Raw genomic sequence first — 25,249 nt, 5'->3', positions numbered from 1 at the left:
TGTAATTCACACCGAGTAAAAGTAAAATATAATTAACTTTCAAACACTTGAAGCACTTGAGGACATTGGCTTCTTCATTAGGTTTAAGCATTCATTTCTTAAGACACTTTCATGGAATCTGCTGTGAAAATACTTCTTTTTAAAGCAGACAAATTTTTTGACAGGCACAAGAAAATCTGTTCGATTCCTTATGAATTAATGTATTTCTACTTGTTTGTAATGTATGACTACTTTTGCTAGCATTTACACATTCTATTACTACCACTACAGGCAGCTGCCAAGCAGCAAGAGGTTTCTGGTGACTGAAATTTTATTGTTTAATATACAGTTGAACTTTAACAAAACAAAGGTTCTTTACAATATGCAGTTTATTTAAACTACATTATGCAAATGCTCAAGTTACTCACATCGTAAAAAACTTAAATCCATCAAAAATTCTTATCTATATTAATAAATTTCATATTAAGCAAGAATTAATAAATATTTTTAGGTGACAATATACACTTAGCAAGTATTCTATAAACAGGTTATACCACTCTGGTTTGGAACATGAGAAGTGTAAAAGTTTGAAAAAGTCATCTGTGTATCACTTCTGCAGATTTGATATCTGCATTCAAAAGTAAAACAAGTCACATCAATTACCACTTGTATTCTATTTTGAAATATATCTTGAAAATAAATTATTGTAACCAATGCCTAAAGTGAACAGGTGACCACCCATGTAACAAGATCAACTAAAAGAAATAATTTACAATAAAAATTGTTGCTAGCACAAAATCATCATACAAAAACAATTATTGCATATAGCTCTGCACAGAAAAAAATAGCTTTTCTCATAGCAATGTGAACTGTTATAGATGCTACATCTATACTACCATCCTCTTTTAGCTGAAAACTGTAAACAGCTGATTTTGTGCTAGAGCTACAAAAGTATTATAATGTATTCATTTAAAAAAATACTTAGAATAAGTTTATCTCCAACTAATACTAATTTCTAAGAAACTTCAAATCTTAAGAATCTTCACCTAAAAATCAGTTTGTCAACTTGTAATTTCCCATTTATTTTGAATTTGAAATACGAGCTAATTCTTCACAGATAGTGTTTATCCTTAAAAAAAGGGAATTAAGGAAGTTTGGGATGGTTAAAGAGGTCAGAGAATTAAAATAGGAGGCTAAAAAGCAGTGAGCCCCCCCTTTTCCCTTCAAAGCTCAGGAATTTGCCAGGTCCACTGAAGTGGCACACCAAAAGTTACTGTCACTGTCTCTAGATCTGAAAACACCAGCTGGAAGTAACTCAGTCCTTTCGTACTCTTCTTTTGCGCACTGATTTCAGTGGATTATCTCCCATTCCTTCATCAGTTTCTTTCTTCTGGAAAAAAAATAAATTCAGCATTAGCATTGTAAACCTATTTTAATTATTGAAACTGGCATGCTACATTATTCCTCCTCCTGAACCCCCCAGTCATTTTATCACTAAATGCAGCACTTAAGTGATAGGACATTTTTTTCCACACTACTGATCTAATGATTAATAAAATGGGTAGAAGACTTTTCATTTCTATATTCAGAAGGAAGAGAATACTATGTCTAAACTGATGTCAGAAATTTGGTTTTGCCCATGTCTTTGCTGGTTTAAAAGTGGTGACTTTTAAATTAATTTAGAAACTTCCTTAAAGTGCACCTTTTGCTAATTTTAATTTCCACTTCTGAAGTAAGACACATTTAAAACATTTTAACTGTTCCCTTTGGAGAGCTACAAATAGAGCAAACTGTCCTTAAATCAAATGGGTTGTTCCCAGTTTAAAAGCAATGGGCTTACAGAGGCACAGGAAAAGCCTTTCCAACAAGAAATCCATTCGCAGACCATGCATTGCTTCCTCACTTTCCTGCATCACCTAATAGCAGGGCACCTCTTTTAGAAGGAACAACTCACAGAATGTGGCCCAGCCTGAGTGAGGACATGGGGTACATGATGTGTTCCAGCCAATTCACAACAGAAACACCTATATGCTGAAAATACTCAGAGAAAAGCAAGCCATGGCATCACTGTGACACTGTGTAATGCCACAGACACATTCAGAGCTTGCTATTATTTTCAAAAGGAATCATGTGACTCTTAGCAGGGTGCAGCAGACACTGGGTGAATGTACAAGGAAAAGAAAACTTCTTAAAGGAACAAGAAAAAGTATAGAATAAGGGGTAATTAATAAAAAATTTTAGTGCTGAAACAATGCAATCTCATGCAAGGTAGTTTCCTAGAAAGTTTTACGTGAAAAGGAGTTAACATTACATTAAACAACACCCTTAACCTGGAAAGTGACTCCTTTAGGGAGTGACAAGCACAAGATGACCAATGGGTGGATCTAAAGTGCTTCAGACACACCAGTTTCTAAATGAAAGAATAATGAGCAGTTGACAAACAAGAAAAGCACAAATTCCATCTACAATGATAGTTTATGAGAAACATTTTGTAGAATATCTGGATGACTCGATTAATCTGCACAAGAAAAATGAAACTGCAGATGCTGTGTTCAAAAACAGTATTGTCATTTTGCTTAAAACCTTATTTTGGAATAAAAAAACCCAAAACGTAACTGGAAAACATACGGTTTTTCTAGGTCTCAGGAAAAGGCTATTCAGTTGGAAGCACATGTTCTATCAATTAAGAAGCACAGTGAAAACTGACCAATCTGCTGCAGCATCTTTCAAGACTTAAAATTAATTTAATAATCTGTTAAAAACTATACTTCTGTAAAAACATTTCATGTTTAGGGAGCTGCCTGAACACTTCTATACTAATACCTGTATTTATGCAGAGTATTTGAGGTGTCAAACTCAAAGGAAAACATATTTCTACCTCAGGATTTGTTTTATGGCTCAACAGAAGAAAAACACTTGTTTTAGGTAACTGGGCTTAATTAGAAGTATGATGTCAGACAATGGCGAGGAGAAAGTAGGGAAAAATGCAAACTTACCTCATCTTCTGAATCAGATTTATTTAACCTATCACCTTCCTGACTTCCATCTGCAATTTCATTTTCTTCCTCATCTGGAACTTCATTTTCTTCTTCATCATCATAAATATCTTCACCACCTTCACCTTCATCTTCTGCAGAAGAAGTTGATTTTACTTCGTAAACAGAACTATATTACAAATACACTATATCCAGACATATTAGTAAGGAAAATAAGTCAATTTCAGTCCTAGAATGAACTGCTTGTTTAGAATAACCCATAAAAACATCTCTGTGATACAGAGAATAGAATTCTCATTAATTAGTAGCAAGTGGTAACTGTCAGATTTAATAACCAATTTCAACAGCTCCAACTTTGCCTCTTCTCATAATAGCCCATACTGTCTTCAGACTTGTTACTGACTTAAAGGACTTGATTTACTTTACTTTAAAACTAGTTATTGTATTGGACAGTTTTGAGAGCACAGTCCAAAACAGGACAACTCAGGCATCCCAACTCTGACTAAATTCTGACTTAGATGGGGAAGTACAATATTGCAGTTACCAGTTATCCAGCATGGGAGACACCTACATCCTAAGGGTACTCCCCTTTTCAACAGAGAATTTTTCTGGCATACTGTTTTGACTGAGGGATAAGCAGCTCTTTTCTTCCCCCCCTTCTTGTGCATTTTTGCAATGCAGAAAGTAGTCAGAAAAGAATGTACTCCCCTTAACTCACTCCAAAAATGTCCAGCTTGCACTACTACTGCACTACCAGTACCCTTTGCAATACTTTCTATCAAAAGTAAACAAGGAATCTTAAATCTGACAAAAGGATATACATTAGCATTTTAAAACTTAACAGTCTGCCAGTGGCTTATTTAAAAACAGCAGTGAATTAGTGCTCAATTCTGTCCTTGTCAGGTCACACCTACATCTCATAAGCACCACTTAGGTATGAAAAAAACAGGAAAAAACCAAAAACAAATACCACAAAACTGTACCCACACCCAAATTCTTACTGTTATATCTCAGCTAAACTGAAACAAAAGTATCCATACAAATTTAGAATGTAGTCATATGTAACATGAGACTCTCCTGATTCTTGGTGATGAAAATCTAGAAATACCTCATTTATTAAAATATTTGAGACTTCTGTAGAACTACCAAGAATTTTGGCTGCAGTATAGCTATAAATTGAGCCAAACAGAGCTTCACTAATTGGTATGAACTAAGTTAGTTTTGCCATCTGTCAATATACCTGGTACATGTCTACAATATGTCTCTATTATCAAAAGGAGATATATGACCAAATAATGAAGATCATGGTTTAAGAAAGATGTAGACAAAGATCTCTGTCCTAAAAATATGCTCTTAATAGAAGAGCTTGGCAGAAATTCACAAAGCCTTTGCTCCTATTCTAATGAAGAGATTGGAAATGATAAATGATGTAAATCCAGCTCCTCCCGTAAGTACCTTTTTCCATAGAGGGGAAAAAGCCCCAAACAAAAATACTTCAGACATCAGAAGCTGTAAAACTCAGAAGTGGACAACTATACTACTTAAAATTATTATTTTAAATTTAATCAAATAGTAATTTAAGCATTATTTCATATAAATAAATGTAGAACTTGATAAATAAGGTTCAGACTGTGCCCCTGAAATTCCATTTTGTGGTAACATTCTTTTACTTCTTGCAATATCTTTCTAGAGGTCAAGGAAAGCAAGGAGACAACGCAGACAATTAGACAATGTCACAAAAATTAACATAGAACTAAATAAAACCATAAATCCCAGGGACAATGCCCTTCAAGAAGTACTCTGCCAGCAACTCATTGTCACTGGTGTCAAAGAAATCTCCAAGTGTTTCTAAAATTTGCTATTGTGCCACACTTCCTTTTTCTTTCTTTTTTAAATGGTCCCATGATACAATGCAGATCTCAAGTCATTCAGTATTCCACAGCTCAAACTCCCATTGCCTTCAACTCCAAAAAAACAAAGGAGGAGATAATGACTATGAAAGAACCATAAAAATCATAAGGAGAAAAAGGTACTAGTGGAAAATATTTATGACTACAGATACCACAGGGAGAAATCTCAGAGGAAACTTGCATCTGCACCTGATGGAAGCTGGCATCCACCAGCTTGAAGTTCTACAATCAACAAGGAAGCAGAGGGAAGAAAACAGGAGAGACCCGCTTGTGAGTCCTGGCCCAAATTGCTTCCCTTTCCCAGTACCTGAAACAGGAGCCTCCCTTCCCATCTTCTTTGTATCCTTTATAAGCTCTCTTTTTGTCTCCTCCATTTCTCTTCTCTCTGTAGCAAAAAGAATCAGGAAAAGGAGGCAGAAGACAAATTCTCTGATGCTTTCAGATATGAAGAGGCAAAAGAGCAATAGAAGAAAAGAAGGTTTCAACCTGCAAGTGTAAAAGGTGGCACGAAGCTAACGGAAGCTAGGCAATTCTTCTTAAAGCTAGAAAGCATGAAGTCATATGACAGCAAAATGTAATCCTTCCCTCTGAAGCCTAGAATTAATTGGAAAACCCTGGAATAGTCATACAAAAGCTAGCTAGGTTAGTTTTACTCTGTGCTCTGTTTAGTAACTAAAAGTAAAGGTCTAAAATAGAACTTACCTTTACAACATCACAAACAGCCATTCCAAGCACAATTTAAGAAAGTTGTAAGAGCTGAACAGTGTTCCTCTGCAGTTTCCTGGACCTTATTTCTAACATTGAAACACACACTTTAGTGTATTATTTATTAAGTGATGTGTTGTACTTAACTAAATTAACTGACTGACTTAACAGAAGAATATCGGAATTGAGGAATGGCAGCCTTGCAACAGCAGCATATTAGGTACAAACCATCTGTGATCTGCATCAAGACTGGGTAGAATAAAACAGAGTCTGCAATTCAGGAGCAAAGAAGAGGTAGAGTAGAGTAAGATCAAAAGGAAAACATAGGAAGATACAATGCTGAAATCACATACCTACAATTTAAGCTGAAGTAAAGAATATATGTAGCATAACCAGAGTAATTAAGTGCCTTGGTTAAGGCTCTCCAATAGCAAGGCAGACAGACGAAGTTTGGTGTGGCAAGCACTGTGCCAAAAATGTACTCAATACTGTCAGTACTGGCATGGGAACTGCTGATGCTGAGTAAACTTTTAAGTCATACAGACAGAAGTCATCAACACTCATGGAACATGGTGCGAAGACAGACAAAACCCACCAAGTTTCAGTCAGTAATACAAAGTGATGTCAGAACCAAGACAAAAAACCCAGCAAAACATGAATGTCTGCCATGTCTCTAATTATCCATGCCAGTCCCTTGTCACTTTCTTTGTTCTCACCATGGAAGAGCGAAATAAGAGGCAGAATCTTGCAGAGTTCTGAAGCTAAAAACTTTCTCATGAAAGTCAAGATAGTGCACTGTAAGTTAGGTGCTTTGGTTTTTATTCATTATACAGACACAGTTGAAAATGCTAACAGCACCTCAAAGCTATAAGCTGAGTAATACTCAGTACTTTTTGATACAGTAACATGGGATGATTTTATCCTTGGATGCTGAAGTACAGCTCAACCTACTGGGTCATTAATTTCTCCCCTGGGCAGTAGGACACACGTCTGCAGGCATGCAACAGGTTGCTAAAAAGCAACATAAAAGGAAGCTGCAGATTTCAGTATTTCAAGCCTACTGTATTGTCAGGCTTTAAGAAGAATAACTGAAATCAGTGACCAACAGAATAGTATAACCCTCCCAGAGAGGCATAAGCAGATTTATGTTAGAGACTTAAAGCTATTCCAGACACATTTTAAAGACAATAAAGTGACTTTGACTGCTTCAGGTACTAATATCTGAATAATTAAAATGTGCTCAATATAGGAAATATTTAGAAGGGATAAAATATGTATCACTGTCTACAAACATAAAAAATAGTGTTGGAAGCATGCTCATTTCTTGAAAGTGAAGAAATACTGAGTAGAGCCTTACTTTCTGCTTGTATTCATCAGAGCTATTAGCCATGGATGCCACTCACTGGAAGTTATCAAAGAGGAAAAAAGGCTCAGAGCAAAGCACATTTCACATAGTCTAAGATAACAGGTTGCAATTATTGGCAATGCAATCCATGAACTAGTTCTATTCGTGTCTTTAACCAAACTGCAAGCTGACACACTTATCTTACCATCTTCACCAGTATCTTCATTTTCTTTTTCCTCTTCTAGTTCATCATCTTCAAACTCCTCTGTCTCTTCTTTTAGTTCTTCCTTTGTAATTTGCTTAGATACATCAGTTTTTTTGAAGTCAATATATTCATCTGATTTCTACAACAAATTAAAAATCTATTTATATTTCAATTCCAATTAAGAATTAAACAGGCACTGTAAGCTAAGTAATACCAATGGCACATTAAAAGTACAAATTGTTGCACAGATGCTCAAGAATTTCCAAATAAAGTATTAAGAATAAAACCAAATAAAAATACAGTAAATTTCACTAACCTTTCCTGGCCAGCAGAACAACACACTTAGACCAACAGGGAGAGCTAGAGTCAAGATGTAAAGAACCCAGAGCCATGGATGTTCTTCTGCAGCAGTCACCAATTGACTAAACATACCAGGCTGTATTTAAAAAGAAATATTTAAAAGAATTGCTTTTACTTCCCTCTCAACACTTAAATAAGTTCATGAAGTGTACTGTATACATTTATGTTGTGCAAAACCCTTCTTTACCTTTGCATTTTAATGACTACAACAATATTGCATTTCAATATTAGTAAAGCAGCAACTCTACAAATTGCAAATAAATGGCAGGTGTTGAGTAAGAAGGAACAGATGTAGAACTCCAAACATACCAGACTGGCCACAACTCAACTTTGTAAAGTCACATTTGGAGTCTTGGCAATCTCATACTTTACACCCTTCCCAGCTACTCTATTTTTCCTGTGCACTATGCCAACTCAGCTGAAAGCTCCCAAAGCATCAAGAACATGAGGGCAGCAGTTCCTGAGGAGCAATGCTGGCTCTACCTGTAGTACCACCTTCTCTCCTTTGACAGCCAATTATTCAGGGAGTAAATTGTCCTCCCAGCCCAGCTCTGACTTATACAGTAGAGACACTTAGGCAAGTGCCTGGTGCATCTCTGGAAGAGGTACATCAGTGTAGGAACCCAGAGTGCCGAGAATATTTCTCTGCCTGTTTTGAAGGGTTCTTACCCCCCTGAACAACACTGTTTTAACCTCCAACCTTGGAAAAAATTACCAACAGTCAGACAAGAACTAGAAAATACAGTGGTGTGAATTAGGTGATAGACTACTATGTAAGATTGTCACAGGGTGAAAATTTAGAGGTTTTGGGCTTCTCTTTGTAGTAAATAGATAAGAGTAAAAAATATCAAAATGGAGGATTGTTGTTGTTCTCTAAACCTTCTTCTCCTTCTTCTACTACTCCATGTTCTGCAGTAAAAGTAGTTTGGAATGACTGGATAGAGAATTCTGCAGTTCCTGTGTTACTGAATAATTAGTAGGAAAGTGAAAATAATATATATTTTTAGTAACTATTGGTTAAATTATCTTTAAAAGGCCATGTAAATCTTGATAATTAGACTTCTCTCCTGCTTTCTGTGCTCTGTGTTATGCCTGGGTCACGCTAGTGGCTCTGTTCCTCTGATAAGACTTAATAAACAACTATCCAGCAGCATTGAAACTCCAGGAAAAGTCTCAGTTTATCTTTGAAACTCCTTGCAAGGACTTTTAGAACATTCTCTCCCATCAGGAGGGATTTGATTTATGGCATGGTTCAGTGTCAATCAGCAACTAAGGAAGTTTGAGAGGCACAGTAGAACAAAGGGACTCAAAGGAATTTTTTTGCCATTGTGTGTACAGGTATGGATACAGGTTCAGACATAAACCCAAACATTTTGGAAAAGGGCAAGGCTGTGGGAAGAGATAGCTTTCCTGCTTGCATGGGCAGATATGCTGTTGCTACTCGCGACTCTGTGCCAAACAGCAGGTGTAAGGAATTGGCCACATTTGCCACCAACCCATCATTTCTCCCCCACAACTGCAGCCTGCTGTTGGCATTTAATCAAAGAGAATAGAGGACTGTTAGACAGAAACAGGAGTGCAGGCAGCCACTAGACTGGCTCATGATCCTGTGTGGCAGGGCAGATCCATCCCACAGCATAGGGAGGAGAGAGGAAGGCCGCCAAAGTGCAGTACACAAACAAAATGTGGATGCATATATACAAACAGAAGAACAGATGCAGCTCTATAAACATACATGCAATATTTTTGGAGCTGCATAACACGCATCTAAGCAGCCAAAGGCCTAAAATTATTAAACAGAAACAAACACTAGACTATCCATTCCTCATGGCAGGAAAGCATCTAAAGAATATATATCATGGATATTGCCACAAGGGAAAATAGAGGGCAGGGGGCAGGAGGGGAAGTCTTTGAGTGTAAGTAACTCAGCCTTCATTCTTTCACTTGCTGTGAGGTACTGAATTTCTAATATCAATGTGAACAGCAGAAGGCTTCACAGGAAGTCAATTTCTCACTAGGTGTTTAAGTAAAATGCAGTACCCTTTTAACCTCAACAAAATATTGATCTGGGAAAGGTAAAAAGTCAAACTACAAGACAGAAAACCTATCAGAGTTATTCAGCAAAATTATTAATTGCAGACAAATTAATATTCTGTCAGCACTGACAGAAAATTATTCCAACACCACAGCTTCCTCACTACTTTCTACTATCAAGAACATAGTAAAGTTTATACCTCATTAGCACTTGCTACTAATTTTTTCAAGCCCCAGCTATCAGCTGCCCAGCGATCTGCTACTTCTTTTTCTGAACATATGATGAAGTTATCAAAGTAGATATCAGACGTCATAGACCAGAGTTCTAAACCAATAGCACTGACAGTGGTCATCTTGAATGGGTGAAGATCTTCAAAATAGTCTGGGTTTGGTATTTTCCGAGGGCTCCAGATTCCCTGTTAATGGAAACAAATGTAATCACATTACCTATAGATCACCAAAAGAACAACTTGTGAAAGAGATTTTAAAATAATAAGAACTTTTATTTAAAAAGACAAGCAGTAGTTTAACCTACCTAAAACAGAACTGGAATAGCCTACAGGATTTTGGCAGATGGGTCTCAGTTATATGGCTTAGTGATTTTTCTTAAGTGATTTTTCTTTTTTCCTGTAGAGGTTACAGTAATAACTGACTCTTACCAGAAGTGCTAGAGAAAATTTTAGGGAAGGAAAATTCAGCCTTATGATACCTGTGCAAATTAGAGCCAAATTGTGTTTGCAAACCTGCTTAGGATCTTACCCTCAGAGACATCAGATTCAAGTACTCCCCAGCCATAACTAATACAAAGTAACTCTCTTTAATATCCAGCCAATTACTTCTTATATTTGGAGGGGATGAAGAGAATTTATTATCCAAAATTGATGCTTCCTCTAAAACTGAACTAGTAAGACGATCTGCTTACTGAAAGGCTTCATTTTTTAATATAAAAAAAATATTAATTCAAAATACATTTAAAACGCCAATGTAATTCAGAATACAATTCCGAAGACCATATTAAATAAATGGTACCAATGCAAATTGTACAAAAGGCAACTTTAAACAGATAAATTGTTTTAATATAGGAAGCATTATGGTTTCCCAATATACTTAAAGGAAAAAAAAGGAAAAGCAAAAAAAAATCTCAAATTAGTGAGGGTATTCAGACTTACTCTAAAATATAAATATACTGTAAAAAAACCTAAATAAATATACAACTGTGACTTGCTTGCTCTGCTGAACTCTGTATCTTTTAGCAATAACCTACAATTTGGCTATTACCTGATAGTTAGGATTATCTATCATAGGTGCTCTCCATTTTCCTTTATATTTTGGGTTATTTTTCATGGGATGCACCCACTCTCCACAACCAGGTGCAGTCTCACACTTTGGATTAGGGATCTGAGGGGCTTCCCACTCTCCATCCATTTCTTCATCCCTAGAGAGAAAAAAAATTACAAACAACTGATTTAAGGTCAGTCAGGTGTCAAACACTGGCAGTCTGAAGTGAGGGTCCATGTATATTGTTGTAACAACCTCAGAACTCTGGGCAGCTCACAGAACTTTACCCAACAGTATAAACACTTTTTTTAAGGAGTGCTACACCATTTTATTTAAAGGTCACATGTGCATAACTACCATAGCATGACTGACTTCAATTACATTCCTGCCTCTGCAGACAGCTTGAAACACTTCTAGCCAGGATGCTTAGAGATCCCTTTAAGACTTACATTATGATTTCAAATTATCAACTTAAACTATAGCAAATTCTTTCAGAGGGGTCCTTCATATTCTGGTGTTGCTTATATATCTTCAGAAAACAGAAGGCAAGGACAAATTCACGTTTTTATAGAAGCAGTCCCCCACACCAACAAATATTTGGCCATACCTTACACATTCCAACTTCCAGTCTCAAAAGACAATGAGATTTGGACTGACTTCCACAACTAATAATCTGCCACAGAACAGTCTTATCTACAAGACACATTAACAACCTGCACTTACCAGTCCTTTGGTTTTCTTGCATTAGGGTCTGGAACATACTGTGGTTCATCATCAAGCCACCCCTCAGGCTTAACAGCATCAGGATCTTCTATTTTGGCAGGTTCATCTTCATCCCTTCAATTACAGACTTAGGTTAGAAAATACAGCAGCCTGACTTTGGACCAATGTTCTGTTCAGAGGACTACAACTGGCACGAAAGGGATGATTTTCAAAAACACAACAACAGAATTAGACTCGCTGATCATGAGCATTAGACATATAATTATCTGCTTATAAATATCTATTATATTTACATTGTTTTACAGTGCTGTTTAGACCAGATATTGCTGATATCAAGTGGCAGGTGTCAGTCAGGTCTTCCCACTGAGTTTTTCCCTACTCTTCCCGAGTTGCCATAAGAACAGTAGTTCACACAAAAGTAGAAATTCATTGTAAATTAAGACTTTATGGTAGAAAAAACTTCTTATTCAGGTGTAGCAATCTTAGTTATGAATTGCAACCATGCAGAGTACAAAATCAGCAAATAACAATTTTTATTTGTCTCCTTAGAACATGACCAGATCCTTATACCCACCTCAATTATGTTTTCAAACTTCAGTGCTTTTAGTGAAATGCATTCCAATTGTCATTAGCAAACCCCAAAATAAAACCAGTCAAATCTTTCAAATAAATAACATGTATGTAAAAGAAATTTTAAATTAAAAATAAATAAAATTTAAATAAAAATGTTCTCCTTACCAGTCATCTGGTTTGACGGCATTTGGATCAGGTATTTTTGGTCTCTCATCCCAATCATCAGGCTTCTTATCAGTAGGATCCTCTATTTCTTTGGAAGGATTTACTGGAGGAATCATATTCTCAAGAAGATTTCCTTTACTGACAACTGTTTGGTCGATTAATATTTCAAATGTGTCATCTGGTTTTAGCACTAAATTGAAGAAATTTATATTAAAGAAATAAGGGAGCCATTTTATTTTACCAATATATTTAACCCAAACTATAGAATGAGCACAGACTTAGTCAAATAACAGCAAACGGGATCCTCACTAGCAGAGGAGACAGACTCCTCATTCAAGCACTGGATCTGGACACAAACATTGCCCTTGAGGGGATCTATGACCTGAATCAGGCCCCCAAAAATGAAACTCGAAGAAAATTCAATTGCTGAAACACATCCAAACACATTCTAAGAGATTTTTCAAAAACCTAGCAACTTGGAAAATTCTGTGGTTTTACTTCAAAAGCACAGACAATGAAAAAAGAATCTCTACCCCAAAAGGCATCTCTGCTACTAAATTACAATCTCACACTTGAAAGCATGAAAACACAAGAACTGCACCAGTAACATAGTGGAAGGATCGACGCAGCATTTTCTCTCAGAATCAAACCTCTAACAAATTTCCCTCAAATGCCACACTGCAAATGCTTAAACATTTGAAGAGAATTTGCTGGATGTTAGCAAGTGTGAGTAACTGAGAAGCCAAGGTCACAGAACTGAGCAGTGTCAGACTCAGTATCCAGATGTATCCAGATCCATTTCTAACAAGCACTTATAAATGTGCTCACTGGTTAAATAGCAGATTCAACTGTCCATTCAACATGATGAAAATTAGTAAGTGAAAGTAATTACTATTCCACTTTTATGACAGTTTTCTAAAGACAGGTTAAGAAAACCAGAGTAACAGTCTTGTAACAGTTCGATAATATCTAACAATGGCCTTCCAGCCTGAAAGTTTTCAACAGTATAAATATCCATAAATGCAAAAATGAAATCCCCATATCACCTTTAGATAAAATACAAAGAACTAATTTTTAAACTCCTGTTACGAGTCACATAATGCATTGGAATCACATAGCTCTATGGAGTCTATTTGAACAATTATAACAGAATAAATGCAATCGAAGTTTAAGTACCTCGATTCATAATTTCTAACAAACAACCCAAATACAGGAACACATGCATTCCTTTATTATAAGATTCCCATTATTTAAAAGTGAAAGTTTGCTGTGGCATACTACAGCTATCTGTTTTAGAAACCACTAAGTTTTCCCGTGGCACAGCACTTGAACATGCCTTCTATTATTATTCAGTGGAAGTTCATAAGTACAGTCATTTTGGCTGGATTTGCAGCATGCCACAGATCAGCCCATTCTTCTCTGTTTGCTATTCTTCCTCAGAAGTTAGAAAAAGGGGGTAAAAATTAACTTTCATTTCTCTGTACAGTTTACTGGTACAAGAAGAGTCGTCACATGAATTAAAACCAGCCCATATTCATTCACTTCAGAGTCTGTGCTGACCTATCTGTTCATGCACACTGCTTCACATGCAGGTGTTGGTGAGAACTCTTAACATGTGGAAAAGAGTGGTGTGTGGCATGCTACAGATTTAACTGAATTCCTCTGAACTCTGACACCTTCCAAGAATATTGGGCAGTTGTACATTTTAATATCATCCCCACTAGAAATATTTTATTATAATAATTACTGAAGGCATTTATAAATAAAGGCTAGTCAGGGCTGATATGTTTTTTCCTGTAATTGAATACTAAACAGTAGCATCTGAAAGCTACTTTTTTGTCCTGCAGTTAAGCCCAGTCATTAAACCATTTAACCCAAATCATTAAGCAACCACCACTCAGAATTAACAGGCTATTACAAACAAGCAGGCTCAATTACAAAACTTCAGCAGACAAAACCACATTTTTAATCTCTCCTCTCCAATTTAAACTTGTAAGAATTAAACAATACCAAGAGTATATAGATGTGTCTTCTTGTCCAAATAGAATTTTTTTAGGTCTACATCAGGACGTTCAGCATGTTTTTCATCATATTCTCCAGTTTTAGGATTCTTATGTCTGAAGATAAAGTGTAGTTTGTAATCTTCTCCACATTTATCTGGTCCAAACATAATAGTGTAAGGTGTTTTGTCAAAAAAGTATTCCTGTAGAAGCAAGAAAACTGAGCATGTGTTATACTGGACATTTTATTAAGTCATTTTTGGTACTTCTTTTCCTTGGCATAGAGCATAGTTACCCATTTCTAAAAGGTAAATGCAAAGTGGTAGGGTAAATCATGAAAGGAACTCAACAGCCCTCTGGAGTTGCTGGGTGCTCTCTGTTCTCAGGGAATGGACTATCGCTCAGTCTCTTCAAGGAAGATGAAAACAATACATATATGGATACATATATATATATTTAGATTTTATCCTTATGTTCAGTAGGAATGCCTGTCACAAATCAAAACATCCAAGTATCTCTATCCCTCTACAAACATTACTGCAAAAGATGGAAGGGAGCTAGTTACTGTTCTTCATAACAATCTTATTTTCCAATAAAGATAAACCCCAGGATATTAATATCCAGTATTTTATCAGTACCATTTTCTTTCCGCATTAAGTAACAGCAACAAACAACCCTGAAAATATCAGATATAGCTATTCTCCTTCAGAGTATGTTGCATTACAGTTATGTCAGTATCTTTTTAATTATTCATGTTTCCTGTATTTGGAATACACAATAATACATATGTGCTGTTCAGTAAAAAAATTGTTTCACAAGTTATGAGTTAAGATCCTATGGCTTCTATTAATACAGAAAGTCCTACAAAACATACACAAAAGTCATCTGTCCTGGATATCAGGCATCTCCCATGGAGAACCAAGCTGTTCCTCAAATGAACAACTGATAGCAAATATTAAGCAAGAGGACATACCAGATTCAAGTCATTGCTACTGGAGAGAAGTTTAATATATGCACCACCACAGTCAATGCCTTTTTGAAAATTCACTTCGTATCTGGGCAAAGAGAAAGTTAAAAAGAACATTCCAAGTATCAGAAAAATACAAATTAACTGCTAGTCCGCAGTTCTAATTATGAATATATTAAGACTGCGTATTAGTAACTACTGTCAAAACATGTATATGAAAGCAAAACGTTTTACCTTAACTAATAAACATCAAGTAAAAAAACTGAAGGATTACTTACTGAACAATCAAAGGTTTATCATCAAAAAAAAATGCTTTTGTTAGCATTGCTGATATTGCATGATACTTTGCCACTGATTTTAATACTAATCCTTTGTCTCCAGGCACAGCGTTTTCTTTCAGCTCTTCTACTTCCCATCTCCCTAAAACACACACACACAAAAGTCTTTGAAAAAATGCAGTCTGAAGTAAAGAAATCACAGCCTTGTTGAAAGCAAAGAGTTAGCAACAAATAAAGACTAGTTGCCACAGTAGGGAAGAAATGTTGGCATCTGACGTCAATGATGTTATTCCATGTTGTTCTCAAATTTACAAACATCCGTAAGTAAACTTTAATACTGTAGATCTGTATCTTTAGGTAGTGATATCCTACAATGGCTAGAGGAACATAAAATACTTCTCCAGATTTTACATTTACTCCTACCATCATTACATAAAAAACGTTAGTCACAAAGCACTGTGTAAAGCTAAAGACCTGCATCATTACTTTTTTTTCTGCTTACATAGAATTAGAATCTCTTGAGTCAAATCAAATCACAAGGTAGATGAAGTTCCCTCCTCCTCCCCAAAGTCTTTCCAAGAATTATCAGATTTAGTCCAAAACAAGCCTACAGCTTTAAAAATAGAAGATTTTATATTTATACATTCTCTAAGTTTGGGAGAAATACAGTTGAATACACGTGTCCAATATCCAAAAAACAGGATTTTTTCTAAAAGGGCAGTTACACTGTCTCACAGATTAACAGGACAAGATTCACTGGCTTTTTTTCCAGGAAAGAATACAGCACAAAACACCCTACTTCTACAATCCACTGTAATCTTGAAGAATGCCTGTGTCAATGTCAAAAGGAGGAAAACATCAGGTGTGGGAACCAACAGCTAGTCTGAAAGTCTTACAGATTTCGACTTGGACACAATCATTGTGTACTCTTGAGAATTCAGTTTGTATCCATGAGAATTGTAACATCAACAGAAGCGCGAAGCATAAACAAAGAGGGAGGATGGACACCTGCAGAAGGGAGGGAAACTGGCTGATATGTAGCAAGAATGTGTGCTAGTTATAGGCAATCAATAATATTGTATTGTAGTTAGTAAGCCAATGGTAAATGAACATGTAACACGAATGCTAAGAAATTGTATAAAAGAGGCTATGGAGTATTAAAGAAGGCTTTTTCCCAGAGCAGTTGGTGTGTGTGTGTATGTGTCGTGACCATCTCAACAGCGACAATCAGGAGTTCCTCAGCATGTATTTTCGAGAAGATTCATAAACTGTAAAATGCAAATGCAACAGTGATTTACTTTTATTCAACTGAAGTGTGATTAGTCAAAGTTGTTAAGGAAAGGCAGATATGTAAGTCAATAACAAATTCCTAGTTTCTTCTAGCCTAATAAACAGGAAGGAGAAAAATCCCATCCTCTTCAATAGCGTTCCTTCTTGGAAACTAAGACCAAACAAAATGCAAGGCAAAACAACAAGACTGAAAAAAAGAATTGGAAAGTAGTTCAAAAATGTGTCTTTATCACAGACTTTATTAAATGTTGAATTTTCTGATTTCAGGCAAATACAACTTTTCTGACATTAAAGACAATTTTTTATCTAATATGAAGCCAAGTAATCAGAGAGACTTCACTTCTCATAAGCATCTCATCTGCGTGGATATCTCCACTGCAACTTCCTAGTTTTACCTAGGTAACCCAACTACCAGTTTTACCCTGGTAACCACTAAATTTAGAATCATCAGTTCTACTCTGTTCTGCACACCAAAGTTCTGCAAGTTATGCTTGCTTACCACTTTCTGTTAACATTAATTGATTTCATTTGACATAAGAACAGTAGCAAATACTTCTCTGTTGCAGTAGAAACTTTTTCTGTTCTCCCCACTCCCTCTTGAATGAAATAAACTCAGGTCGCAAATTATTGCCACAGATCACGCATAGCCAAATGGTTTAAAATTACATTTAAGCAGCCAGTTCTAGACTAGGAAATCACAAGCACAAATGATTAAACCATCAGTACAACTTTTTCATTATTGCTTTCCAAATTTGTTTTAGGCTACTCTAAGACTAAACTGTACAAGAACCACTACATTCAAGCACAGGCAATCTGAAAAAGTATTTAAAAAAAACCATCATGCAGTTTTAACTTTCCTGTTTCAGAGGCTGTACCAAGAGACCAATCCATGAATCAGTAGGACAGATGGAGCAAGATGGAACATGATGCTTTAGAAACCTGTTTAACAACTGAAGTTGAAGTGATAAATATCTCTGTCATGATTTCAGAGAAGACAGTTCTAAAGAAACAATATTTGTAAATAAAGAGTATTAAATATTCAGATGCCAGAGGGTATTCTGGTATCATCCATGGCAATACATTGTTGGAATGACATAAAAAAGTTATCTTCACACTAAGTAACCCAGTGAGCAACATTTCAGATCTCAGTTTCAGGCTAACAGTCATTATACAAACTAACATTTTTGACCTATGCCATCTAGATATTCAAAGATAAGTTCTGTGTTATTTCTCAAAGAAAGAGTAGTTATTTCTCAAAAAGCAACAGAACATTACATCCACAACTACGTAGTGGAGGTAAACTTTAAAACTGCTTACCATCATATTTAGCAACATTATCATCCATGTCTTCTTTCAGTGTTACAGACAACACCCACCTAAAACAAAAATTGTACTAGTCATTGAACTATCTATGCAAAGCTGTATTATTTAACAAAGGAAAAACAGCTTTTGCTTCTAGACTGTGAACCTGTAATACTGATTGTGAGTTAGCATCATGGAACTGTGTGTAGTTCAGAGAACTTGCAAAGAAAAATTAAAGGAAAGTAGTCTAATAACAGCATTTCAAAATATTTCCTAAAAATGTCAATGAATATACAATTATAAGTCTAAAGTAATTAAATTCCTGAGTTATTTAATTCTGAATAAAATTCAGTTTTATGTAAAAGTTGAGTTTGGCAGAATGTAATATGCATATAATGTAAAAAATGCACAGAAAATAGCAAGTTTCAAGTATAATACCTTCAATATGATAAGAAAAGAAAAAGAATTCAGCCAAAGGAATCTTAATTTTATCTGATAGTAACAGTACACATGCATAGCAGAGGACAAAAGGGAATGGTAAGTGTCCAAATGACAAACACAAGATTCCAAGTGTACTGCACACAGGAGATCCAGCAGATCTCCTTGACTCTGTGAGCAAGGCAAACTCAGCCTATTATTAAGGTTACCAAAAGATATGCAGTCTCTGCACAAAGCGCTCATATGGAGAGGAGGAAAATGAAAAGGGCAGTCCACCCTCATCTAGACATACACTGGTTCTATCTGGAGCCACGCACAGGAATACCTTAAGCCAACAGCACTGCTGAACTCTTCATTGTATCAATTACAAGAATACATTCTAATCATTTATTCAGGAAAGAACCGTTTTCACTCATTCTGAACTATCCTCTACATGGAGTGTTTCAGGGATGAATACTTTATCTTTTCTGCTTGAATTGTAGTCACATTTGTTCACTGTTAACAGAGATGCTGGGAAAGCTTCACAGCATAAATAACAAACAAGATCCTTGGCCTACCATGAGAGAGACCAGTGAGGAAATAAAACATCTCTACAAGTCATGTGAAAGATTTTCAAGGTCCATTCTCAAAAAAGCTACTCTATTCTTACGTAGTCAATTTATTTGTACTCTTTTCCACACTTTAGAGAAGAAAGGCAACATGCTGCTTACTTTCCCATAAACCTGTCTCCCATACGCCTTAGTCTTATGTAAATTATGTATAGCTAGACTAAAAAAATCCCAAGCATAGTAGCTAAAACTTTGAACATTAGATTTAGTAGGAAGACAAACTAATCTTATAACAGATCTCAAAAAGCTAGAAATTTGGATGAATGGTATCATTCAAGTACCGCCATTAAATATTTGCATCTGTTAATCAAGGTTTTCAGTGGTTTGTTTGGTTGGTTTTTTTGACAACCATTATCACCTCTTCTATTTAATAATTTTTCCTGTCATCACAGGTGCTGCTTTTGCACTTAACATTTAGAATTGACACATACCTAAGATCATGTGAAAAGAAAGAGCTTGCTACTGAAATGTAATGGCACTTCACCTCTCAGCTAGTTAAACCCAACTGGCTAAATCTTTGTATTATTTTTCTTAATGTCCACAAACTCAGAGTTTATTAAAAGCTTCCTTAAAACAGACACAAAAAAGTAACATATCTGGAATGTTAAGTGTCCACCTTAACATTATGATCTATTTGGAGCAAGCATTAATAGCCTTCCCAATTCTAACCCTCGTAAAAATTAATTTTTATAAAGATACTAGCAGAAAAATGAAAACAAAGTAAGTCCTGCCACTGTAAGTTAAACTCCTGAAAGTAAAAGTTTATCATTTTAAGGCATAAGCTTACCCAGACAATCCTTCATCAAAGGTTTCTGTAAAATACACTTCCCCCGTTGGCTTTGGAGTCTGGTACACAACCTAAGAGATATGTACAGATACATGTCCCAACATAAATTACAATTTTTCATTTGAAATACACTCTCATACCTCCAGAAGTAATCCACCCAGGCAGATCAACAGATTTTGTTCATTCCAAATACCTAGCAGCATAAAACCCCTTCTCCTCCACCCACATTTCAATAGTTTGAGTGCATTCCTCCAACAGTGAGCAACTTCACTTCTCTGAATTTTAGAAGTTGCTTCCTCTGTTTAAAGCTCCTAACTAAAGCTTTGTTACATCTTATGTGAAACAAAACCCAAAAAAAATTTCTGAACTTTCACCAAATCGGCTTCCTCCCTGTTTCTTTCTATATATGTTTTCCATTCTTCTGTTTTCCTATCTATTGCCTACATCTGTTTTGAAGAACAGCATACAGATTTTCTGGTAATAGAGACAGTGCCAAAAGGCAGTTGTGACTGATGAAGTCAAACTGGTCTAAAGTCAAAGTCTCAGTGAGATCAAGATGCTTTCCATTTACTTCTCTAGAAGTGGCATGTTAGGACTTGCAACAAAAGGTTCTGTATTCAGATTGAAGTAAAACCTTTTTCATGACTATCGACCACAGGCAGGAGATTTTACACTTGGGCATAAGACATTAGTTCATTAAGTTTGCCCTGTATGTCACATGTAGCTACTGAAAACCTTAGACTGCTGTATTTGACATGCACTCAGTTGTCAAACACAGATTAACTTGCTCTAGTTTTGACTATGCATCTCATATTTAACCAGCTTGAACTAAAGACTTCTATAATATTACCTCTATAGAAGATTTCTCTCTGTCAACATCAGCTTCTTGGGACTGCTTGTCAAAATTCTCCACTTCGACATCTGCATCCAGATTTTCTTCATTTTCTATTCCTGCAGTCACTGAGCTAATTATTAGGACACCCAAGCACAGCCAGTCCCACTGGAAGTGCATCCTGGTTATCTGAAGAACTGAAAGTTTTAGATTTTAAGTATCATTTCAAGGATATTATCAATACTCTTTCAATTTTACCCCAGACTCTACCTAAAAGAGGAAAAAAAAACCCACTAAAATAATGAGAAATAACTATCAGAAAGTGTTGCCACTGTAATATTATCTTCATTTGCCTTTTTTTTTTTTTTTTATTATTATTAAACCCTGACTCAGACTCTCTTTTCCCTCCTGTTTTCCCTATGGAAGTGCCTGTAGCCTGTTCCTTTACCTTGCCAAATCTAGCAAGGGTATAGACTGCAGTATATATGCTTTTTTAAGAACTAAGCAAGACTGCTTTTATTTTTCTCATTTGTAAACAATCTGAACAAGTAATTGAATTGAATCAGTCTCTACAATGCAGCAATAAGTAACATCCCTTTCATTAGGAAAAATAAAATTATAAATTTAGAATCCACCACCAGAATTGCATTTGTATTTGCCCTTACTTCCAATGACTACAGTTAGATGAGTGCAGAGTGTATATTGACTTTAGCTGTAAGTGCAAAAAGAAAGTATAAGATGGTTTTAGAAAATATTTTCTGTTTCAAAATTATTATCCAATAATTTTCAAGTTTAAGTTAGGTAGAGCAAGAGTTTAAGCTTAAATGCAAATACCTTCCTAATTTCAGGGAAACCTGAAAATCTTTAATCTGTGTAAGTATGAATGTCAATAGCAGACAACTGCCCCAGCCTCTCAGTCTAATCTGCTGTGAAAAAGACTGTTGCCCAGTATTTTTGTTTCATATCTGTAAGACATACAAATACAATTTTATGTTAGAGTATCCAGTGGTTTGAAGAAGTGCTGTGTCAAAAAAATGCCTATGCAAGTTTCCTCAAAGATCTTGCAAAAAAATGCTTCTTTCTGAAATTATTTTTGTCTGAATTTGGAAATAGAATGAAGACAGATTCTAGGCATCTCTGCACAGGTATTTATCATTTGGTTCTTACTAATTTCTATTCACAGTAAGCTTAAATAAAGACAAATGCCAGTATTTAGTTTGCTATTTTAAGACATTTTCAAACCTTGCATTACTTGTAGCCACTACTAGTTATACTAAATGCTCTGCTGCTGCTGTGCCTTCTGCACCTGAGAAAGCCGCCCTCTCAGTTACATCACTCCTTAGAGATTAAATTGTTTAACACTACAACTCTAAATATCCCAGCAATTATAGATACTATTTTATACTGGAAGTGTATACTCTCAGTTACATCATCACTCCTTAGAGATTAAATTGTTTAACACTACAACTCTAAATATCCCAGCAATTATAGATACTATTTTATACTGGAAGTGTGAGTCTCTTTTTTCCTGGCTCTATCAAATTTGCTAAGCAATTCAAACATTATAATTGCAGCAATAATTATTTCATCATTCATTTTTTAACACCTGCAAGTTTTATCAAGCAACACATATAGAGATCTAACAGTATCAGGCTTTATTTCTTTTAAGACTTACCAATTTATATTAACTGCACTGATTCTATTTAGAGCCAAAACACAGGATTATCATAAAGAAGTATCGCACACTAGTACTATGTCAATACTAGGAAATAATCAAAAGCCTCCTTTTTTGGGACTAACACCTATTTTCCACAAAACTACATTAATCATATTACCATTCTTTTTTTCTCCCCCACTACTGTCCACAATCTCTGCCATTCTATGTGGGACTTTACAACCTCGCTTGAAGATGGCAAGTCTGTGGTTCCCTCTTTTTGCAGGTGATCTATTTCAACAGCTATCTGCAAATTTTACCAGGGTTTTGTATTTGATTTTTTTTTTTTAGTTAAAAACTAGAGATAATGTTAATTCATAGACCTCCTTAGCAGTTCTAGAACTTAAAATAATCTTGCCCTGAAGATTTAAAGCAATTGAGTTTATCACAGGTGAACATTTAATCTTATGGTGTATTTTTGAACACCTTTGCCTGAAGAGTATCAGTTTTACCAACCCCGTTTTCTTGTTCCTTAATCATTGTATTAGGACAAGCAGTCAAAGAATTCCATATCAATACCTTCTGGACTCCTTAGCTCCTAGGTATAGTGTCATATATATAGGTCATATAACCAGGAATCAGATTTGCATTTTTAGCATACAGCCTGCCTACCTCACTTTAGCTAGTTTGTCAAGCAGATGGTCTCTGCTTCTCCTAAAGCAGATGAAGAGATACAGCTTTCTCTTCCAGTACATTTCAGGTGTATTTGTGTATGATCCAAAATGCTTTTCACTTACGTAACTGAAATTTTACTGTAATTAGTCCCATTCACTTTTGTTCCACACACAGACTAACAAGGGCATCCAAGAAGTCACACTAGTACTCACCTTTCCAAACAGCTCCCTTCCAAAATTTCTGATGCTTTCACTTTGTTCCCACTGTTCTCACTACTCCCTGATCCTACCTACAACTTCCCTAATTTCGTTCAGCTTTCAATTATATCTCTTACCTCTTCCTTCAAGAAGAGAAGGCACATTTTAACATTTGACCTTTTGATACACTTTTAAAATAATCCCAGAAATGCTGAAATACGCTATCAAGATGAATTACAGTTATCACTCAACTGCCAGGCAAAGATGGTTTTAGCCAACCCAAGACATTTTTTACATTTGTGAACTCTGCCACACTACAGTCTTAGAATATAAAATAAATCTTTCAACTAAGCCAACAAGTTTCTGGTCTCAAAACAGATACTCACACTACACATTTAATTATCTTTAAAACCTACTGAACTTTCCTAATTTATACATGAAGATCTATGAGAAACTTTTCTTGTTCTATTTTCAAGGTGGCAATAAAAACAAGCCCAAAGGATTCCCACTGTTAAAACTTCATCAGCAGAACAAAGCAAATTAAAAGAGTCTGTGGCTCTTACACAAACCTCAAACATATTTACTAGCAGTCTTGTCAATGTATCCAAGTTCAGACCTGTAATTTTAAACATACATTTTGCATAGCTCAGTCACTTTCTACCATGGGTGACCACAGCACAGCTACACATCAGAAAGACATTTAAGACATACAAGGCATGCTCTAGGGACCAGCAACAGTGCTGCAACATCAGCAGAATATTGCACCTAAAGTAACAAGCTGCTTTTTCTGAGACACAGACTAGTATTTATGAAAGACAACGGCATAACCTGAAAGCATATTCTGACTGGATATTAGAATTTTTTTCCCCAAGAGGACAGGTAAGCATCAGTACAGGCTGCCTAGTCTCAGTCCTTGGGGTCTTCCAAGAGAGTCCAGATAAAATCTTTGAGCAAGCTGGACCAGCCTCAGGGCTGCCCCTGCTGTGAGCAGCAGGTCAGGAGAGACCTCCTGGTGTCCCTTCCCACCTGAATGACTTGATTTGTCATTGCACAGTGCAAATGTGTCAACCTCTGGACCTCCGCACCATGGCCTTTTGCGTATTGTACACCTGCCATTAAGTTAGTGGCATCATTATTCCATTTGCTGCAGAACTAAATAAGAGGTCAGGATCCTTTAGATTACTAACTTTTCTTTGGACTTTGAAAATGGTCATGCGTTTTCCATGTAACTCTCAGAGTTTTGGATTCTCAAGCAGAAAGGGCATAAGACGGCCATTAACAGCCTTTCTCACTCCGAAGTCCAAAGCTCCTGCATCCAGTACCAACACATGGGCTTTTCATAGGGCCAAGTATCAATTCCATCCAGGGCCAAAAAAAGTGGAGGATTTTTCACACATCCCTTTTTCCATCTGCAACCATGAGCTGCTTTATTCCTCCCCCATTCTGCTGCATTGGCATCGACCTGACATAAGACAACATCCAGCTGAAACTGCTCCATGAAAAGCATGCAAGAATTATTATGCAACTTTTAATTTTTCCTTTATTGGGTGTGAAAACTGTACTTCCCTCCCTTTACCTGAGATGTTAAGCACCCTGTGCTGGAATGGATGCCGAATGTGAAATTCAGCAGTTACTCCAGCCGCAATGCTGCGCTCCTGCAGGTGCCTCGAGATATTTTGCTGCTACAGCGAGCTCGATTAAAACCTCCAATAACACGTTAATTTCCAATTAACGAAACAGACGTTTGGATCAAACGGCCACCCGGCGTTCTGTCAGTATCCAACACGAACCCCCTTTTTGGATAACTCGAAGGGAGAACGAGGGCCGCAGGCGTTGCCCCACCGGTCACCTGCGAGGCCGCGCTCTTCCTACCCGGCCTCGGGTAAGGGGCCGACCCCCAAATCCTCCCGTGCGGCGCCTTCACCCAATTCCCCCCCATTCCACCCTC

The 25,249-nt window shown here is 36.3% G+C and overlaps 1 protein-coding gene and 1 long non-coding RNA gene across 7 annotated transcripts; one reads left to right on the top strand and one right to left on the bottom strand.

Annotated features, from left to right (window-relative positions):
* On the bottom strand, positions 1–24,865 carry CLGN (calmegin). 6 transcript variants are annotated; one of them, XM_017732673.1, is made up of 16 exons: positions 21,610–24,864; positions 20,794–20,972; positions 19,944–20,014; positions 18,126–18,184; positions 15,519–15,660; positions 15,247–15,328; positions 14,284–14,476; positions 12,274–12,463; positions 11,536–11,649; positions 10,813–10,969; positions 9,735–9,950; positions 7,457–7,576; positions 7,141–7,279; positions 5,193–5,270; positions 2,976–3,109; positions 1–1,366 (listed from the first exon to the last, which is right to left on the bottom strand). In XM_017732673.1, exons 2-16 carry the CDS (start codon positions 20,953–20,955, stop codon positions 1,295–1,297), a joined length of 1,929 nt encoding a protein of 642 aa, XP_017588162.1. In that variant the 5' UTR covers positions 20,956–20,972; positions 21,610–24,864; the 3' UTR covers positions 1–1,294. The 6 variants fall into 6 exon arrangements, with proteins under 6 accessions (XP_017588162.1, XP_008630659.1, XP_017588159.1 ...); XM_008632437.2 differs by having other exon boundaries at positions 1–1,369; positions 21,610–24,863; XM_017732670.1 differs by having other exon boundaries at positions 1–1,369; positions 23,871–24,863.
* On the top strand, positions 4,786–5,423 carry LOC108446328. Its single transcript, XR_001861488.1, has 2 exons — positions 4,786–5,155; positions 5,277–5,423. It is a non-coding gene; the product is annotated as an uncharacterized LOC108446328 (long non-coding RNA).
* Positions 24,866–25,249: the final 384 nt, after the last annotated feature.

This window comes from Corvus brachyrhynchos, unplaced genomic scaffold, assembly GCF_000691975.1.
Source record: "Corvus brachyrhynchos isolate BGI_N302 unplaced genomic scaffold, ASM69197v1 scaffold444, whole genome shotgun sequence".
NCBI lineage: Eukaryota > Metazoa > Chordata > Aves > Passeriformes > Corvidae > Corvus > Corvus brachyrhynchos.
Note: the sequence above shows the minus strand (reverse complement) of the source record. Positions and strands in the feature narration are given on the sequence as shown.

Coding starts and splice junctions, on each gene's coding strand:
- CLGN (XM_008632437.2), bottom strand. CDS start 20,955: ATGCACTTCCAGTGGGACTGGCTGTGCTTGGGTGTCCTAATAATTAGC. Junction 15,661..18,125: donor TAATGTTGCTAAATATGATG/GTAAGCAGTTTT, acceptor TGTGTGTTTTAG/GGAGATGGGAAGTAGAAGAG. Junction 7,577..9,734: donor TAGTAGCAAGTGCTAATGAG/GTATAAACTTTA, acceptor TTTTAAATACAG/CCTGGTATGTTTAGTCAATT.